The 19,248-nt window shown below is 43.1% G+C and overlaps 1 protein-coding gene across 3 annotated transcripts in view; it reads right to left on the bottom strand.

Moving 5' to 3' along the window:
- Window positions 1–19,248, bottom strand: part of KAT2B (lysine acetyltransferase 2B) — an 88,340-nt gene that overhangs the window by 40,389 nt on the left and 28,703 nt on the right. For all 3 annotated transcript variants that reach the window (XM_036332731.1, XM_036332732.1, XM_036332734.1), the window contains exons 3-4: window positions 5,283–5,428; window positions 1,083–1,175 (exon numbers count right to left, since the gene is read on the bottom strand). In XM_036332731.1, the coding sequence (XP_036188624.1) occupies window positions 1,083–1,175; window positions 5,283–5,428 (239 nt within the window). The remainder of the gene's footprint in view (window positions 1–1,082; window positions 1,176–5,282; window positions 5,429–19,248) is intronic.

Below are 19,248 nucleotides of genomic sequence, written 5' to 3'. Positions count from 1 at the left end.
ACCAAAATCACAGGCTGAAAAGGTCAAAACCCCTTCAAAAATAAAATAGGAACTATTTTTCAGAATAATTCTTGCTGTAGTCTCAACACAGTGACTCGCCTATGATGATCTTGGATAGATATAATGTTTTTGCCTTAGCAAAATTTTAATGAAAAGGCTACCAGTACACCTTCCATTGAATTTAAACTCCACTAGAATTTAAACTCTTTACTATCACTCTTTATTTCAGAAAGCTTGCCCATCCCTCCCCCAAAAAATTATTCAAAATTATGAGCTTTTAAAAAAAAAAATCTGTGGATTAATTTAATCTTTTTGTAGAACACTCCCATTTACTCTAATGTCAAATAAAAGGACAATGAATTCTTATTTAATACAGTTTGGAGACAAAAATTCCTTCTACTCAAAACTGACTGATAAAAATACATTTATTTGTAAGGACTTTGATATCACCACAATCTTCTGTAATCATCCTCATCAAGAAATTCAGTCCAGTATGAGATTTAGTCAACCGGAAAATGACAGGCTAAAAAAGTGATGCTGATGAGAGATACTGACAACACCTAACACAAAAAGTCTACACATGTCAACAGATTCCCTGAGTAAATCGACTTCCTTCCAGGAATCACAATGGAGCAGGAAGTGAATTTCTGGACATAAAAATCTCACCTCTGTATTGCATTTTTTTGCTGGATTTACAATGTTTTTCACATTGCTACTGAACTCCTTCACCTCAATAGTCTTTTTCAGACAGTGCCGAGCAAAAGGACAAAGACTCAATTTTTAAACATCAACAGCAAGAAAAAGCACATTTCATGTGTTTTTACGAACAACATGTTCTACTTAATAGTTCTCTTCCCCAAGCACACAGTGAATTCTGAGTACAGAGCAACCCTAAAAGACAAAAACTAGATCATTTACTAAATTAAGTACTCGCTTCTGAGCCAAAGGGTCCAAGACAGTTTCCACAGCCTTGGTGAACATCTCTGGATCAGGGACGGAGGACAGAAGAAAGGCGTGAGAGGAAGATTAAGAGGCTTGTTCAACCTTAAAGCAAGAAAGGGGCTTCTCTTTTTTCTTTTTACCTGTTCAATGCTAGGTTTTTCAAATGGGGGTTTCTTCTCCAAAGAGCCTTCAACCACAGGTTTTCCTCTTTGTAAAATAGACTTTCTCAAGAGCTGCAAAGAAATAATTTTGAAAAATCAATCAAAGCCTCTCTCTCTCTCTCTCTCTCTCTCACACACACACACACACACACACACACACACACACACACACACACACAGCCTTTGAAGGGAAGTCACCATATTCTATTTATCTCAACAACATGTAAATAAACCCTTAAGTCAATAAAATGGGTGACTACCAGGTAACCCAGGTTTACCTTCACACCCATGACCAGAGCTATGAGGAACTGGACACATTTCACGTTCTGGGCATCCTAGAGCTCCCAGCAGTGGCCACCAGACACCTCTATCTATGTCCTTTCCCCTCTCCCCACTCTGTTTCTGGCTTCCCACTGACCCGGAGGCTATTGGAAATTCATCAGTTTATGTTGTTCAGCAGTTTATGTTGCCTGTGTACACCATGCAAACTTTGCACACGCCCATCTAGAACACTGCAGGTGGGCTGCCCCTCCAGAGGGTATTGTTTAAGCCCCTGGAAGGCTGAGGTCCATTTTGCACAAAGGAGGTGGGGTGGGGTGGGGGTGGGGTGGGGGCAGGCTGTAGCAGCTGTATGTCATAGGCATAATCTATGGGGCCCAGCGTCTTTGGGAAGGAATTTTGCAGGGCTCTCAACTGGCAACTTTCACTGTTGCGGTCTTTTTTCATTTCCTCTCCATCCACAGAATGCAGGCCAAGCATTCTGGCATCTCAATACCCACTAAACAAAACATTGCTCTTAATCCCTGCCCCTGGAATGTCAAGCCCTCAAGGGCAAACAGCAGAGAGAAAGGGAGCAGAGAGCCACTAATCAAGACCTAATTTAAAAATAAATTTAATATTGAAATTCTCTACCTTCCACCTTTGCTTGAATCTTCTGTAACCTTTACATGTGGGTCTGTTACGATATATAACCCTGAATCTATTTAAGTTACTTTTTACCCTCCTTTCTCTGCTTACCAGTGCTGCCTTTTCAACAGAAACAAAACAAGGCAATCAATCTCCCAGGGGTTAATGAAAATGAACCCCCAAGGTTGAAGGTCACCATGTGTCCCCACTAGGTGTGTCCTACAGGGCCATGTAAGTTATTAGGGTACATCATTTGTTGATCCTGAGGCTGTATCATGTCCATCTTTACCAAGAAAAATGTGCAGTAAGTGATTTTAACAACATATATAAATTGATCATGAAATTTAAATACAAATAATTCTGGTTGCCTACTTTTTTTTTTTTTTTTTTTTGGCCCAGTGAAAATAAGACCATTTGGGAACTTGGCGCATTGGGGGTTTCAATTGAGAGATAAACTGGTGGATTGGGGAGATGTTGAATCTCATTTCCTACAAAAGAATGAAGCTGGGATAAATGGGCATATAAAAAACATTTAATAATAGCAGCAAGCATTTGCATCCTTAATTTTGCCAGGCACTCTTTGTAGTTCTTTGTATATATTTTCTAATTTAATAGTCATAGCAATCTTTCTTTTTCAATTTTTTTCTGTATTGATTAAGGTATTACATGTGTGTCCTTATCCCCACATTGTCCCTCACCCCCTCCCCCACTCATGCCCTCACCCCGCTGGTGTCTGTGTCCATTGGTTAGGCTTATATGCATACAAGTCCTTTGGTTGATCTCTCCACACCTTACCCTCACCCTCCCCTACTTTCTATCTGAGGTTTGATGGCCTGATCAATGCTTCTCTGTCTCTGGATCTGTTTTTGTTCATCAGTTTATGTTGTTCATTATATTCCACAAATGAATGAGATCATGTGAGATTTATCTTTCTCTGGTCATAGCAATCTTTTGATGTAGGTGCTATTATTGTTTGTATTTTACAGATAAGGAAACTGAGGGAAAATGACTTGTCCAAGGTCACATGTAGTAAGTGCTGGGGCTGGTTTTGAACTCAGATAGCTGGGCTCCAGAGCCCCATTCACAGGCACTAAGATACACTGAGCCTTAGAAAGCAGCTTCTCACTGAGTCTATTTTCAACATCTAAGACTGAAGGTTTTCCACTGCTACTAAAATACATAATACATTTTAATTTCATTATTGAGACATATAAGACACAGGAAATGCCTTTCAAAAGCTAAGGAACGGTGATTTAGAACTTATTTTGCCCAAAAAATGATTGCGGGGGGGGGGGGGGGGGATGGGGGATAATACTGAATATTTTGGATTTGGTTTCCCAAGCAAATATATTTGGGAGGTAAGAAAGAGAGAGAAAATGTACTTCTAAGCAGAGCAGTGCTTTCCAGCCTATTTGGTTGGTTAGAAACAGAATCGAGAGGAGGCTGACAGGATGGAAACGTTGATACCACCTTCACTTCCAACAGGGCAGCGGGGGCCTGCCAGGGAGCTTAGTTCCAAGGCAAATAATAGCTGCAGTCAAGCAGGCGTTGTTTTTCTTCAACGAAGATCTTTTTCCAAAGAAGCTCTAAACAGTACGAACCTGCCAGGGTTCACTCTGATGACTCAGGCCTCACAGCCATGTCAACAAGCTGTCACCTGGAGTAGCCTAGTGCCTGCTAAAGGCTCTGGGGAATTCAGCTATTCATTCATATATTCTCTCTCTCTCTCCCTCCCTCCTTCCTTCATCTTCTTCTCTCTTTCTCCTTCCAATTAACCTTTTTAGAGTTAATATCTCCACATGACCCCAAAATTTAAAAATATAATTCTCCCTCCCACTATCCCCTATCTATCCCAAACACACTATTAGTTAATAAAAAGGGAGAAGAAAAATTACATATCAAGTAAATTCAGCCCGGAAAAAAAAAAAAAGCTATAGAAATTGGACACAAAATTTTCACTGAGATTCCTAACAACCAAAGCAAAAGAGGGGACTCAATGGAAAATGTATCTGTCCTTCTCATATACAATGAAGCCCAGCACTCATTAGAAGAAGCAAGTGTGTCCTGGCTTTGAGCTCTGAGTGGAGTGTTTTGGTTTTTGTATTTGTTTTTAAAGATCCTTATAAAGGTTACACACTTATAACATAATTCAGTAGTTGCCAACCGGTGGTCCGTGAGGTCCGAAAGGTTGGTGACCACTGACAATAGTTAACAGTGCCTTCAATAACCAATGTTTTAAAAAATCATTCCTCTATCAGCCTTCTTTCTGAATCTACGTTTAGCAACCTGAAGTTTTTCTATCTGTTCCCACCACGAGTTTCCCTCCCACATCTGTCAGTCCTGACTGCAATCGGAAACCCGGGGAGAAGTGTATCTGTGGAGAAGAAGGGACACGACCCAAAGGAGCTGAGGCAGAGCCGCGAAGAGGCAGCTACGGGGAGTGGGAGTGATAACCAGTGACTAGTGTCAACAAGGCACAGCGCACAGTGGTAAGATGTCACAACAAATGTGGAAACTCGATTGTTCCCCTTGCAGCATAAGAGTCAAGGCCCTCGGGCCACCCTAACCCCAGCCTCCCCCTGCCCACTGGGCTCCACACGCTGGCCTCCTTGCTGTTCCCACATCACATCAAGCTCACTGGGTGCACAGTCTACGTACTGTTCTCTCCGGCGCCTGGAAGGCTCTTCCCCCAGCCCCTTTCAGGGATGGCTCCTACCGCCCCATTTGCGTTTCTGCTCAACCGCCATCTCAGACAGGCCTTCGCTAACTGCCCTTCCTCACTACTGTATCCCCCCACCCGCTACCATCCCTGCCATTCTGATTCCACTTACCCTACTTTGTTTCTCTTCACAGCACTTAGCACCACCTGCAAATATATTATTGACTTGTTGGTTGTCTGCCTCTTCTACTGAAATGTCAACTCCACGAGGGCAAAGACTTTGTTCTGCCCACTGATCTAACCCTCATGCCTACATGAGTGCCATGCACAGAGCAGGTGTGCAAGAAACATTTGTTGGACGGATGAATGGATGGGTGGATGGAAAGAAATCTGGAAGCATAAGCAAATAAAGGCATACATGTACAAAGGCTCTCAAGCAGAGTCATATGTCCAACGTATGGTGTGTCATGAAGAAACGCATGCTTCAGCAAACCCTGAGGGCAAAATGTATCATGAGCTGAGAGCCTTCCCACCCGTGACCTGGGGTACAGAAACGAAGCACATTCGGACAATGAGAGGAAGAAGAAAAGCCTTTTAAAATGTTAAAACCGCACCTTGAATAGGTAGAAATAAACTTGTTTGGTGTCTGCATCCTCTTCCTTATGGACACAGGTAAAGAGATACTCCACATCCAACACGATTCCCAGGAGTCTGTTCATTTCTTCCTCCGACACATTCTCCAAGTGGGAAACATGAGCAGCTGAAGACAAAGATCAAAGGAACATAGGTGATACGTTAGTTGGAAATTGCAAACAATCTTGACTTCAAAATAGAAGGTTCTCTCTCACGAACCTTCCAAGATACCAGTCCATTAGATTGCATGGTAAGTGAAGGATATTTCTGAACCCCTGTAAGACCTAAGTCTTCTCACAAAACGGACTTGTAATTAAGAGACTGCCACCTTGCCGAAACCGGTTTGGCTCAGTGGATGGGGCGTCGGCCTGCGGACTGAGGGGTCCCGGGTTCGATTCCGGTCAGGGGCATGTGCCTGGGTTGCGGGCATATCCCCGGTGGGAGATGTGCAGGAGGCAGCTGATCGATGTTTCTCTCTCATTGATGTTTCTAGCTCTCTGTCTCTCTCCCTTCCTCTCTGTGGAAAATCAATAAAATATATTTTAAAAAAAAAAAAAGAGACTGCCACCTTGTTGAGCCTTAGCCTCAAAAATGGACCAGGGGCTGTTTTCTAAGTCTGGTCGTGATGGTGCTAAATTCTTAATAGATTTCCATATAAGCAAATTATCCACCACATCAAGAGGGTTTGTGGTTCTAGAGGTGGATCCAGGATTTGAGAGTCTACAGTTGAAGGTCATTAAAACTAAACTCCCTGAAAGTTTAGTTCTAGATCCTGTGAATAGTTACGTGGGTCAAGAATATCATATTACTGTAAAGACTGAATGAAGGCCCTTTCCCTCAGCCTTTCTGAGACACACTGAAACCTCAGTCTCTGAAGCAAAGTTCCTACTGGAGCTTGAGATTCAACATCCTCCATGATCAAGCCTCCAAAACCATTTTTCCTACCTCTGCTGTGTCATCTTACTATAGTTAAGTGACCTATCCACTGACCTTCCTCTCTCCCATGCCTCTCGTCTACCCAAATGTAATCCATTTTTCAAGGTTATCTTATTTAATCCTCAATCCCATAAAGTAGGTTATCAGTAATCCCACTTTACAGCTGAGGAAACTGAGGCTCAGAGAAATGGGACGCTGTTTCATCCAATGTCACTCAGCCAATAAGAACCAGGGTCTAGCCGAGACCGGTTTGGCTCAGTGGATGGAGCGTCGGCCTGCAGACTGAGGGGTCCCAGGTTCGATTCTGGTCAAGGGCATGTGCCTGGGTTTCGGGCACATCCCCAGTGGGAGATGTGCAGGAGGCGGCTGATCGATGTTTCTCTCCAATCGATGTTTCTAGCTCTCTATCTCTCTCCCTTCCTCTCTGTAAAAAATCAATAAAATATATTAAAAAAAAAAAAAAAAGAACCAGGGTCTAAAAGGGAAGAATGTTGGACTCAAATTCTAAAGCACCCACAAATTTTTTATGATTAGTTGATTCACTTCAAGTCCTTTCCCACTTGAAAAGGCCATCTAGGTAAGCCATCCAATACTCACCCCCTAGACCTCGAGTTCCTGTGGGCTGGGATCATGTCTCTCATTTCTGTGTCCCCAGCACCTATGACTATGCTTGCCCCTTAATGGGCACAGTCCTCTTAGGGGTTGCTCTTGGTGTGCTGGTTTAAAACGCTTAGACATGCGCCCTGGCTAGTGTTTCTAATGGTTAGAGCATCAGCCCAAACACCAAAGAGTCTCTGGTTTGATTCCAGGTCAAGAGCACATACCTTGGTTGCAGGTGAAATTGTGGCCCCCAATGGGGCATGTGCAAGAGGCAACCAATCAATGTGTCTCTCACATTGATGTTTCTTTCTCTCTCTCTCTCTCTCTCTCTCTCTCTCTCTCTCTCTCTCTCTCCCCCCCCCCCTCACTCCCCTCCCCCCTTCCTCCTCCTCTCCCTACCTTTTCCTTCCAATCTCTCTAAAAATCAATGGGGAAAAATATCCTGAAGTGAGGATTAACCAAAAAAAAAAAAAAAAAAAAAAAAAAAAAAAGCTTAGACATAGAAGTGCTTGAGATGATCTAGAACAGCTGTTCTCAACCTGTGGGTCACAACCCCTTTGGGGGTCGAACGACCCTTTCACAGGGGTCGCCTAAGACCATCGGAAAACACATACATAATTACATATGGTTTTTGTGATGAATCACTATGCTTTAATTATGTTCAATTTGTAACAATGAAATGGAGGGTCACCATAACATGAGGAACTGTATTAAAAGGGTCACGGCATTAGGAAGTTTGAGAACCACTGATCTAGAAAGACTAAATATGGACAAGAGTGATAGGCTTTTTCTTGACTTTTTAAAGGAAGATGGACCTGAAGGTTATTGAGGAATACTTCGAGGTGACAGCATGGGTCAGTCTACTCCAAAAACCACAGTGCTCTTGTCATTAAACCACAATCTCAATCAGGAGCCTGGAATAGAAAATGCTGGGAGTACCCTACCCATAATCCCTTCCTACTACTCCAGGGCACACCTCCTGGCTTCCTGTCCCTATCAGCTCTGCCACCCTCTTGCCCCTCAAGAGCAGCCTTCAACCAAGACTAGAGAAGTTAGAGTATAAACTGCCCTCCCTCACCCCTCAGATGGAATACCTGTGAGGTAACCATTCTACACTGGCTCCCACATTTTCCCCCAGACTTAAGCACCGGCTGCCCACAGTGAGAGCTGGCTTAGTAACTCACTCTTTAGTGACCACCTTATCCTCCTTGTCTCACTTTTCCACTCCCTACCTTCATCCCAAATAAACTATTTGCACTCAAATCCTTGTCTTGCAGTCTGCTTCTGCAAAGACTCGAACTAAGATATCTGATCAAAAGCAACTTTAGAGAGTGAAGAGGATTAAATACCCAAGAGAGGGGGCCTTCAAAGGTCCATGAGGAAACCAAGTGAATGAAGTTAAAATGCCACGGGCAGAGGCCACCCAACTTAAATTCCTTTCTAATGTGGAAAAGTAATGGGAAGGCAGAGTCATGGGCCCAAGGTCGCAGGCCATTGCCAATGAGTGTGCATGTACACACACCTACACGTACATGGATATACCCCCTATAGAGCATTTTTTGAAGGTAAGAGGGAGGAAGGAAATCTTGGTGATCTGTCTGCCTAGGATACTACAGAGAAAATCTAATAATTCATCTAAACCTGAAAATCCCAACAATGTATCATTACATTATCAAATAGAACAGGAGTAATAGACTGAAGTGTTTCTAAGAACATAAATAATTTACATGGTGGAAAAATTACAAGTATATATGTGTGTGAACACGAAAGCCACTATTAAAATTGATTAGTTTACACTTGGCTATGCAATATGTGGCTTCCTCGCTTTCTAAGAGAGGCCCAAAATTAGGCTTCCCTTTAAGTAGTGCATTTGCCAGGTCATTCTTTTCTGAAGACTGCAAAATTTCCCTTGAGGTCAGCCTGAAGCCTTGGGAGACAGGCCTCATTCTGAAGACAAGTAGGTCAAGATTTTTATGTCAGTTATTTACAGAAATCACTTTATTTTAAACTATTTTCACCCTGTAATGTTTTCATCTCTTTCTAGTGATAAGCTATAAAAGTAAACAGTCTGCAATATAACATACATTCCTTCAGATTCTCCATGTTATGAGACACTCTAAGGTGCTAACATATAGTGCGTTTAACTCATAGAAGAATGTGCCATGAGTTATTGTTTAAAACCAGTGGCTCATAAAACACTTTAACCCACAAAAGACTTTACCCAACGAATTCTTTTTTTTTTTTTTAATATATTTTTATTGATTTCAGAGAAGAAAGGAGAGGGAGAGAGAGAAATAGAAACATCAATGATGAGAGAGAATCATTGACTGGCTGCCTCCTGCACGAACCCGACTGGGGATCGAACCCACAACCCGGGCATGTGCCCTTGACAGGAATCGAACCCGGGACCTTTCAGTCCCCAAGCCAACACTCTATGCCCTGAGCCAAACCAGCCAGGGCTACCAAACGAATTCTTAATCAGAGTTATAAGGAGCTAGATACCCCTATTTTCAGAAGGCAGGGGATGGGGAGAGGTAGGGCATCCCCATCCTTGTTGGATTCCATGGTTTGAAAACTAGTTCAGAACCATCTCCTTACATATTTTGAAGAGGAGAGAAGATAAAAATTAAAATGCGTAAGAAGTGAGACCTGCAGAGGTTCATTCCCCTCTGACTCTGCTGAGGAGGAACTCCAGGACCTCTCCTCACATCTTTAAGGGGGGGGGGGGGGGGGATGTAAAGGAAGCAGCAAGTTTCCAAGGAAGGAGGGAGGTGAGGCTCTTCTGGACAAATGAGGGCAACCCTTACAGCAGAGATGGTATCTCTTCCTCTGAAAATGAAGGAAAGGTGGGCTGGGCTGGGCTGGGCTGGAAGGGGGCGCTGAGGCAGAAGGATGACACTGTATGGAAAGGGTTAAGCTTCCTAGAATGAATGATGGTAGAGGGAGGATCAGAGGAAAGTAGAGGGAGTAAACCACCTGCCTGAGAAGGAAAGAATAAGGTAGACAAGTTGCTATGAAAGAGAAGCTTCCCTCTGATAAGAAAGCCAGATAAGGCCAGTTATGACTACACTATAAATACTTAAGTCTCCTGGCTGCCATGCTCCCAGACTCTTCCGCTCTGGGCTCCTTTTGACCAAGACTCCTTTTTGATCTCTGAGCATCGAACTCTGCTTTTTTCCTCTCACCGAATCCGCATCACCAGCTAACTTCTCCTCAAGCTCAGATCTTCAACACACCTCGCCTCAGTCTTCCCATCCCAACACGGTGAGTGGTTCACCATCGTGGCAAAAGGCTCGAAGAGTAAAAGCCTCATGGCCCTCCTCTAAGTGGGGACTCCCTCTTGCCAGCCCTGTTCCTGCCAGGAGCCTGTCATCCATTCCTTCACTGTCCTGTACCTCCCACATATTAGCTTCCAGTCACCAGATTCAGCCGAGCGTCCTCATTCTCTCAGAGCCATCACTTTTCCCCACTCCTCCCTCTGTGGTCATTGGGATATCAAGTCCACAGAACCAAAATAGTCTCCAGGCTGTCCTCCCTGCTATCACATCCCTCAAACAACCCCATCTCTCCCAAAGCTGAAGACTGCCCCTGACTCTTGGGGGCTGCTGACCAGAATTAGGTAGGACTTACTCAGGAGCCCACAACCAACCCCAACCCATGCCAACACCCAGGTGCACTTCACATTAACTGTAAACTACTTACTTTACTGAAAATCAACTCATATTTAACCAAAACAAAGGTCACTCATTCGTGAAAGAAATCCTTCTCTTAATCTTTTCTAAAGAAGCCTTTTGGATGCAAAAGGTTTCCTTCAATGATCTAAAAGCATGTTTTTCTTAAAAAGATATGTCTATTATTTACAAGTGTAGGGATTTAGAAAACGCCTCCTCAAAATGTTCCTCTTTGGCATGTGAATTATTTTGAGCTGAAGGGAGTCAAGAACCTGAGACTCATGAGAAACTTTTACTTCTCCCTTAAAGAATTTAAATTAGGGGCCTTGCCCATTAGTAAGAATTATCACCAGAAATAATGTGTTGACCAATCTATATGGCAGGGCAAACTACTTATTACTGAACATCTGTTAACATCCGCAACGACCTTCCTCCTCTCTGAAGCCCCCTAAGTGCCTTACCTCATCCTTAGCCCAAAATGTCACATACACCTCATTTTAACTTTGTCTTGGAACCTCTAGTGTATGTGAGATTCCCATGTGTATGTATGTAATTAAATTTGTTATCTTCTCTTGTTAATTTGTCTCACGTTAATTTAAGTATTAGACCAGCCAAAAGAACCTAGGAGGCTAAAGTTTCCTCTTCTACACAAAATTGGGAGCATTATTAAAAATAAAGTGAAATAAAAACCTTTAAACTACCATGCACAAATCTACAGCAGTTAATCTGCCACGGAGCTCATAACACTAAGTCTTTGTTATTTAAAGCTTTTATATGTTCCCTAACTTCCCCCCCCCAATAAAGTTTGCTTCAATGTACATTGTATCATCAGTGTGAGAGACTACCCCTTACCCCACCCTTGCAGACAGTGGAGAATCATTCCTAATAATTTAATCCAACTTTCAAAAAAAAAAAAAAATGAATGCAGGTCCCCCACTGTCTTGATCTACATTCACTTGAATGCCCTTAGAGTTGTTTGATTTCATGTTAGTGGCTATTTGTACTTGTTCTTTTGTGCAATGCCTATTCATGTCCTATGCCCGCTTTTATAAAATGTTGGGGTTTTTGTTGTTTGTTTGCCTCGAAAAAGCTTTATGTCTGTCATCTTCAGGGCAAATGTTCCTGGATTTGGTTGGGATTCATTTGGTTGGTTGGTTGGTTGGTTGGTTGGTTTTATAGGATTTTTAAATTTTTTAGAAAGTCAAATCTATGGTTGGAATTTCTTTAAGGTCTTTTTTGCAAAAGTCCTTCTTACATAAACAAAAGATAACATGTATTTTCTCCCAGCTCTTTAATAGGTTTTTTTAATTTAAAACATCCCTCCATGTAACTGTCAAAGTCATAAAAGAAAAAGGCTGAGGAACTAACTGCTCCAGATTATAGGAGACTAAAGAGACCTGCTACAATACGTGATTTATAAGAAGAAATATATGTATTTGGTCTTCTTTCCTGGCCCAGTGCTTCTAAAACCACTGCAACTTCATAAGTAATGAGAGCAATAAAGGTGAAATGAGTGTTTTTTGTTATGCATAACAAATCCCTTTCAATCAAACCAGAGTTTATGTTAATTAAAATGACTTTGGGAAACCCCTAAGGATTAGGGGAGAGGGGGTTTGGTTACCAGGGGAACCAAGAGAGTGATTAGAGAGTTGGAATTTTCAGGCCATGCCCTCCATCTCCAGGAGGGGAGAGGTTCTGGAGGTTGAGTCCATCACTGAAATAGCCAATGGTTTCATCACCCATGCCTGCATAATGAGGCCTCCACTATAACCCTAACTGAAAGGGCTGGGAGAGCTCCCGGGTCAGTGTACATGTGAGGTGCTGGAAGGGTAACACACGTGGAGAGGCACAGAAGCTCCCAGCTCCTTCCCCCACAACTGCCCCTGTGCGTCCCTTGCATCCAGCTGTCCCTGAGTTGCATCCTTATATAATACACTGGTCATCTAGCCCATTTGGCTCAGTGGATAGCACGTCGGCCTGCAGACTGAAGGGTCCCAGGTTCGATTCTGGTCAAGGGCACATGCCGGGGTTGCAGGCTCGATCCCCAGTAGGGGCGTGCAGGAGGCAACCAATCAATGATTCTCTCTCATCATTGATGTTTCTATCTCTCCCTCTTCCTTCCTCTCTGAAATCAATAAAAATCTTTAAAAAAAAAAAATACACTGGTCATCTAGAAAGTAAACTGTATTCCCGAGTTCTGTGAGCCACTCCAGAAAATTATCGAACTTGAAGAGGGAGCCAGGGGAACCTCAAATTTATAGCGGGTCAGTCAGTAGCACAGATAAGTCACTGGAGTTGAGATTGGCACCTGAAGTGGGAAGAGGAAGGGGGACTGAGCCCTTAGCCTGTGGGGTCTGCACTAACTACAAGCAATCAGTGTCAGAACTGAGTTAAACTGTAGGACATCCATTTGATGTCCACCAGAGAGCTGGAGACTTGCTTGGTGTGGACAAACCCACACTCTGGATGTCAGAATTGTTGAGTGTGAATAGACTTAATGTTTTTCTTTCATACAACAACTGAATATAGATGTGATTCCAGACTAGATGTTTAATGAGAGGAAAATATGCTGTAAAGAACATTTTGGGGGTCAACTGATAAGACTGGAATACAAACATCAGATTAAATAAAGTATTACATTAATGTTAAAAATTTACTGAAGTTGCTAACTGAACTGAGGTTATGTAAAATAATAAACTTGCTTTTAGGAAATACATATTTAAGTATTTAGGGGAAAATTCATGATGTATATACAACTTATTCTTATATAGTCCAGGAAAAAAGAAGTATATACATATAAATACACACACACAACACGTACAGACTCATATATATATCGCATGTCATATATGAGTCTGTGTATATGTGTGTTTATGTGTGTGTGTGCAAAAGAGAGAGAGAAAGAGAGAGAGAGAGAGAGAGAGAGAGAGAGAGAGAGAGAGAGAGAGAACATGATAAAACAAATAGGGCAAAAAGTTACTAGTAGTGTTAGCATAGGTAGCTAGTTAGGTATTGAAAAAGAGAAGCTAAACTGGCTAAGCCTGACTAACTAGGAAGCTACAGCTTCACAGACACCCCAGTGGACACATGGGACTTAATCCTCGAGTAGCCAGGAAAGACCAGCTTTCCAATCTCCAGGGGAATGACTGCCATTAGCCAGATTTGGGGGTGGGGGGACAACAAACAATAAGAGGGAAATTCCTTTGTTGGACACACACACAGTAGAAGCCAAGATGGAGCATTCGGGGTGGGGGGGTGGGGGGGTGTTATACTAAACACATGAGTAGTGGAAGCCAGATGATGAAGCAGAACTTTGAGGCAGAATAGGAGCAAAAATAGTGGCCATAAAGAGGAGTCGCCCCAGCCCTAACCGGTTTGGTCAGCGGATAGAGCATCGGCCTGCGGACTCAAGGGTCTCAGGTTCGATTCCAGTCAAGGGCATGTACCTTGCTTGCGGGCACATCTCCCGTGGGGAGTGTGCAGGAGGCAGCTGATCGATGATTGATGTTTCTAACTCTTTATCCCTCTCCCTTCCTCTCTGTAAAAAATCAATAAAATATATTTTTTTAAAAAAAGAGGAGTCGCCCCTGGGAAAATCTGTGAAAAGGATCGGATAGGTTAAGGCAGCCGTGGGCAAACTATGGCCCGAGGGCCGGATCAATAAAACTATTGAAAAAAAAAAGACCGTACCCTTTTATGTAATAATGTTTACTTTGAATTTATATTAGTTCACACAAACACCCCATCCATGCTTTTGTTCCGGCCCTCCAGTCCAGTTTAAGAACCCATTGTGGCCCTCGAGTCAAAAAGTTTGCCCACCCCTGGTAAGGGCACAAAACCCAAAAGACTCAGGAAAGGGATTGGATAGGGGGAGGCACCAACGTAGACCCAGGAAGAGCCAAGAAAGACACCGGATAATTTGAAAGAAAGCTTACCCCTTCCCAAACCAAGGCATTAAAATCAAAGTTTAACAAAGGCCTGAGGTGCACCGTGGCAGCTGCGTGGGATGAAACACAGCATCGAAAGTGGGCCAGAGGAGAACAGGGACTGAGCGAGACTACTGAAGGTCTGGATGCCAATGTGGGGGGTGATGGCAGAGCATCTCCAGGCCCCTGGCCCTCCTCCTGGGCCTGGCGAGGCCCCAGAGGCTGGACTTCTTCCACAGTGAGCTGGAGCTAAGCCACCTGGTCATGGCTGAGACAGTGTGGCAGCCTTTTCAAGGGCATCTGTGCCCTCAGCACCCTTCCACTTCCAATAAATCTGACCACTGAACCTCAAATCCTCCTATGCACGCACTCCTGGAATCCTTTTCTAACGACTTTGCAGGAATCCTATTTCCGGATGGGTCTTGCGACCTGCCTTGGTCCCAGTCCACATCCGACAACAGTAGGTAAGTATGGGCAAGAGATATACAGGATGCTCTTCCTTCCTTATTCTCATGACTTTTCTGAAATCTGAAATTCTTTCCAAATAAAAAGGTTTTGAAAAATCTTTCCTCCACCTGGAATTTGACCATCAAGTGGAAACAACCCTGCTTTCATTTCAGTCTTTCGAGAGGCTGGTACAAAGCATCGACATCATTACCCAAGAATCATGGGGAAAGCTCCCTCTCAGGCTGTGTGGAGGACAGCGGGGAGGGGAAGGGGGGGTCAGAGGACTGGGGGAGGCTCTGCTGTCTTGACATCTCAGCAGGAGGCTGTAAGGTGGCCCCTCTCAGTGCTGTGTCAGACTTGCAAATACCCAGGGGGCCACAGAGTGAACCGCCAAAAGCCTGCTGCTAGGAATCGAGGCGCAGCTGTTGCCTGGCTGGGAACAGGAAGCACCATGTCACCGTGTGCTGTGACCCTCACTGAGCTCTGGTGCCATGTATCACTGGCCGGCACTTCGCTGAGGACAGCCTGCCCAGTTCCCACAGGCCCGGCAGGGTGAGCGGGCAGCAGCTGCGCAGGCAGCTACCGTGTCTCTGGCTCCTTTCGCTGCAGCCAGCAAACGGCATGGCAACCGTAGGATCTGAAAGCTGCTCAAACACATTTTTGGTTCGTGACCATTGGCGGTCAAGGCGAAAAGGGGTGAAACAAATTCCTTCAATGAAACCTTCTGAATTGACACTGTGCAAAAGGCTTATTTATAGTTTAAAAGTGGTCTCATCTATTGTCATCTCAGCTCTGGAATGGAGAACCAGAGAAGTTTCAGCTTACTAGTAAGAGCCCTTTCGATGAGTTCATTCCAGTAAAAATATAGTGCAAACCACATATGTCCATTTAAATATTCCAGTAGCCACTTTAAAAGAATTAAATAAATTGGTGAAATTAATCTTAATAAGTCATATTTAACCTAATGCATACCAGATTATTCATTTCAACAAGTAGTCAATATAAAAACATTATTAACATTTCACATTCTTTTGTCACACACAGTCTTTAAAATCCGTGTGCATTTAGCATTTGCAACACATTTCAATTCCGCTTGCCACACTTGAAGTGCTCATGGCCACACGCGTCTAGTGGCTTTGGTGTTGGCCGGTGCAGGTACAGATGACAAACTATAAAAGCCTCATGCGAATAAAAACAACCAGTCACCTTGTGACTTACTATTGCTGCATCTAACGAATATTTATTGATGAAGGAATAAACCCAATTTTGCCCAAGGAACGAAATATATTAGGAACTAGAGCAAACGTCAGCCTGGTCTAGAAAACCAACAAGGAGATAGATAATTACAGCTATCCACGAAGGTGCATTGCAACTGAGTCCCGAGAAGGTCTTTATTTTCTCTAGCCAGTTCTCTAGTAGTGAAACCTTGACGGTGAGTAGGGATCCCCTGGCAGAAAATGAAGGAAAGGCATTGCAGTGGTGGGGCCTCCACATCTAGGCAGAGGTGGGAGAAAGTGTGAAGAACCTTCAGAGAACAGCCAACCCAGGTAGTGGGGGGAGGGCCGGACAGTAGAAGCCTGAACACTCCGGCAGGCTCAGCTAAAGTTGGACATCATTCTGAGGATAATGGGAAGCTCAGAGGGGTTAAGCTGGAGAATGTGATCAGAGTAGATCACTACTTCCTTGGGAAGATGGGTGCACAAGAATGGAGGTAAGTACTCCCAGCGCTGGTGCAGGTACAACCAAAGAATACAGAGAACAAGCCTGAATTTGGGCGGTGCTGGCGGGGGGGTGGGGGGGGGGGGTTGCAGGGAAAGAAGCTCAACAGGACTTCATGACCAGAGGAAAGGAGGGAAAAGTAACTTCTATCAAGCAGGACAAATATTATCAGTGTATCCCCTTCACTCCTGCTGTCCCAGACTCACAGGTCCCGACAACTCTGAAACCTGTGTGTGAAAGGCGGCATTAGAAAAACAGAGGACACCCAGCCAAGAGAAATACGCTGACTCAGGTGGCTGTGTCAGCGTGCTGGCTGAGCGCCATGTCATGTGGCATCTGCACAGTATGATGTGTAAATGGGAGCTAGGGGGTGATTACGTGGCGGAGGTCTATGCAAATGTGGTGAGGCCAAAGAAACTGTATTGGGCCAAATGACTTGCCTATGATCTAAATGTCTGAAATAGTCCATGAAAATAAAACTGGTCGTCCCTTCAGACTTCATACTACTCAAGAAACAAGTTCTAGTGTAATTGTTAATGCTAGCTCTTTATTTTCCTTGGAAAGTTTCTACTGTAAATAAGCAGGTAAGCAGAGGTAACCATAGTAATAAACAACTGCCACTTTCCCCTACTGTAATGTTTAAATATGTGCGTGTGTGTGTGTGTGTGTAATATGTACCTAGAGTATATATTAAGTATAAATCAGAAAGAAAAAAAACTGATGGCATTGAAAAATAATCAAAACCTACATAAAACTGCAAAAAAAAATATTACTAGTCAAATGTAATAATCAGTTTGTTCTGGCACAGTTCAGAACAATAGCCTCAAAAATGTCAACAAACATTCCAATCGTGTTTTGATTACAATAGTGTTTCCTCTTTTCCTGGTCACAGAAGCAGGTTGCTATTTAAACAAGCAGGCTCAAAATCAGGAATTTTTATTGCTACTAATATAAGGAGAAATGTTTGGGCCAACTGAAGTGCTTTGTTAGAACACTTTGTCAAATTTTTATAAATAAGTTTGATTGTACTAATCCCAAAGATCAAATGATTTCAAAAAAGGGACTAGAATATTCTAGGCCAGCACTATGCAATAGAAATAAAATGTGAGCTATAGACATATTTTTAAGTTTAAAAAACAAGTGAAGTTAATTTTAATAATAAATGTTATTAACATAATATCTCCAAAATATCACTTCACTATGTAATCAATATTAATCAGATAGCTCACTTTTTTTCATAATAACCTTTCAAAATCTCCCATATAGCCCTGGCTGGGTGGCTACATTGGTTGGAGCATCATCTTGTACACCAAAAGGTTTTGGGCACATTACCCAGGCAGGGCACATACCTAGGTTGCAGGTTCAATCCCCTGGGCACATATAAGAAGCAGCCAATCAATGTTTTTCTCTTACATAGATGTTTTTCTCTCTCTCCTTCCCTTCCTCTCTCTCTAAGGTCAGTAAAAGCATATCCTCGGGCCCTGGCCAGTGTGGCTCAGTTGGTTGAGCATTTTCCCATGCACCAAGAGGTCACCAGTTCGATTCCAGATCAGGGCACATGCCTGGGTTGTGGGCTCCATCCCTGGCAGGGGGAATGCAAGAGGCAGCTGATGGATGTTTCTTTCTCTTTCTTCTCTCTCTCTCTCTCTCTCTCTCTCTCTCTCTCAAAAAATAAATAAATAAATAAAATTGATCACTAAAAATCTTTTTAAAAAATTTTAAAAAGCATATCCTTGGGTGAGGAAGGAAAAAAATTTTGCATGTATGCTACACTTACAGCACATCTCACATTGGAGTAGCTACATTTCAAGTGTTCATTAGCCCCATTTACCAAGAGGCTACAATATCAGACAGTAGGTCTAGACCAGTGGTCGGCAAACTCATTAGTCAACAGAGCCAAATATCAACAGTACAACGATTGAAATTTCTTTTGAGAGCCAAATTTTTTAAACTTAAACTATATAGGTAGGTACATTATTAACTTAATTAGGGTTCTCCTAAGGCTTAGGAAGAGCCACACTCAAGGGGCCAAAGAGCCGCATGAGGCTTGTGAGCCGCAGTTTGCCGACCACGGGTCTAGACTAACCATTTCATTATATGGATAAAGATACTGAATTGCAAAGAGGTTAAGGGACTTGGTAAACTGCTGAGCCAGGCCTAGAATTCTTGCTTCCTAACTCCCAGTTGAATGTTCTTTCCACGTGATCAGACTATTGTCAGTCCTGTGTTTCATACCCAGGAGACAATGACGAGTATCAAATTATAGCAGGCCAAGGATGCCTGGGATAGAAGTGACTGTCAGGAGACAACAGGAAACCAGAGCTTGCTGTCAAAAGAACATGTACAGCTGAGCCAAGAGATGCCCAACAGCAAATCAATAGACTAGACATCATCTCAATCGATGAGCCTGAATGTTTTGTTTTGACAAGTCCAGCAGCATTACACATTGACACATGTACATTACTGGGGACTAAATTAACCATGCTCAGAATAGTGCCGGTGAAAATAGAACAGCATACACAAGGTATCTGAGAATTAAGGCTTGCATGATGCTTAAAAGAATTCCCTAGACCCCAACTTCTACTTTGTGGGTAACGATTGAGAAGTAATCTGCATGTAAGTGAAACAAGTCAGTCATAGAAAGACAA

Source organism: Myotis myotis, unplaced genomic scaffold (assembly GCF_014108235.1).
Source record: "Myotis myotis isolate mMyoMyo1 unplaced genomic scaffold, mMyoMyo1.p scaffold_m19_p_13, whole genome shotgun sequence".
Lineage (NCBI taxonomy): Eukaryota > Metazoa > Chordata > Mammalia > Chiroptera > Vespertilionidae > Myotis > Myotis myotis.
The sequence above is the reverse complement of the archived record's forward strand: the minus strand, read 5'-3'. Positions and strand labels throughout refer to the sequence as shown.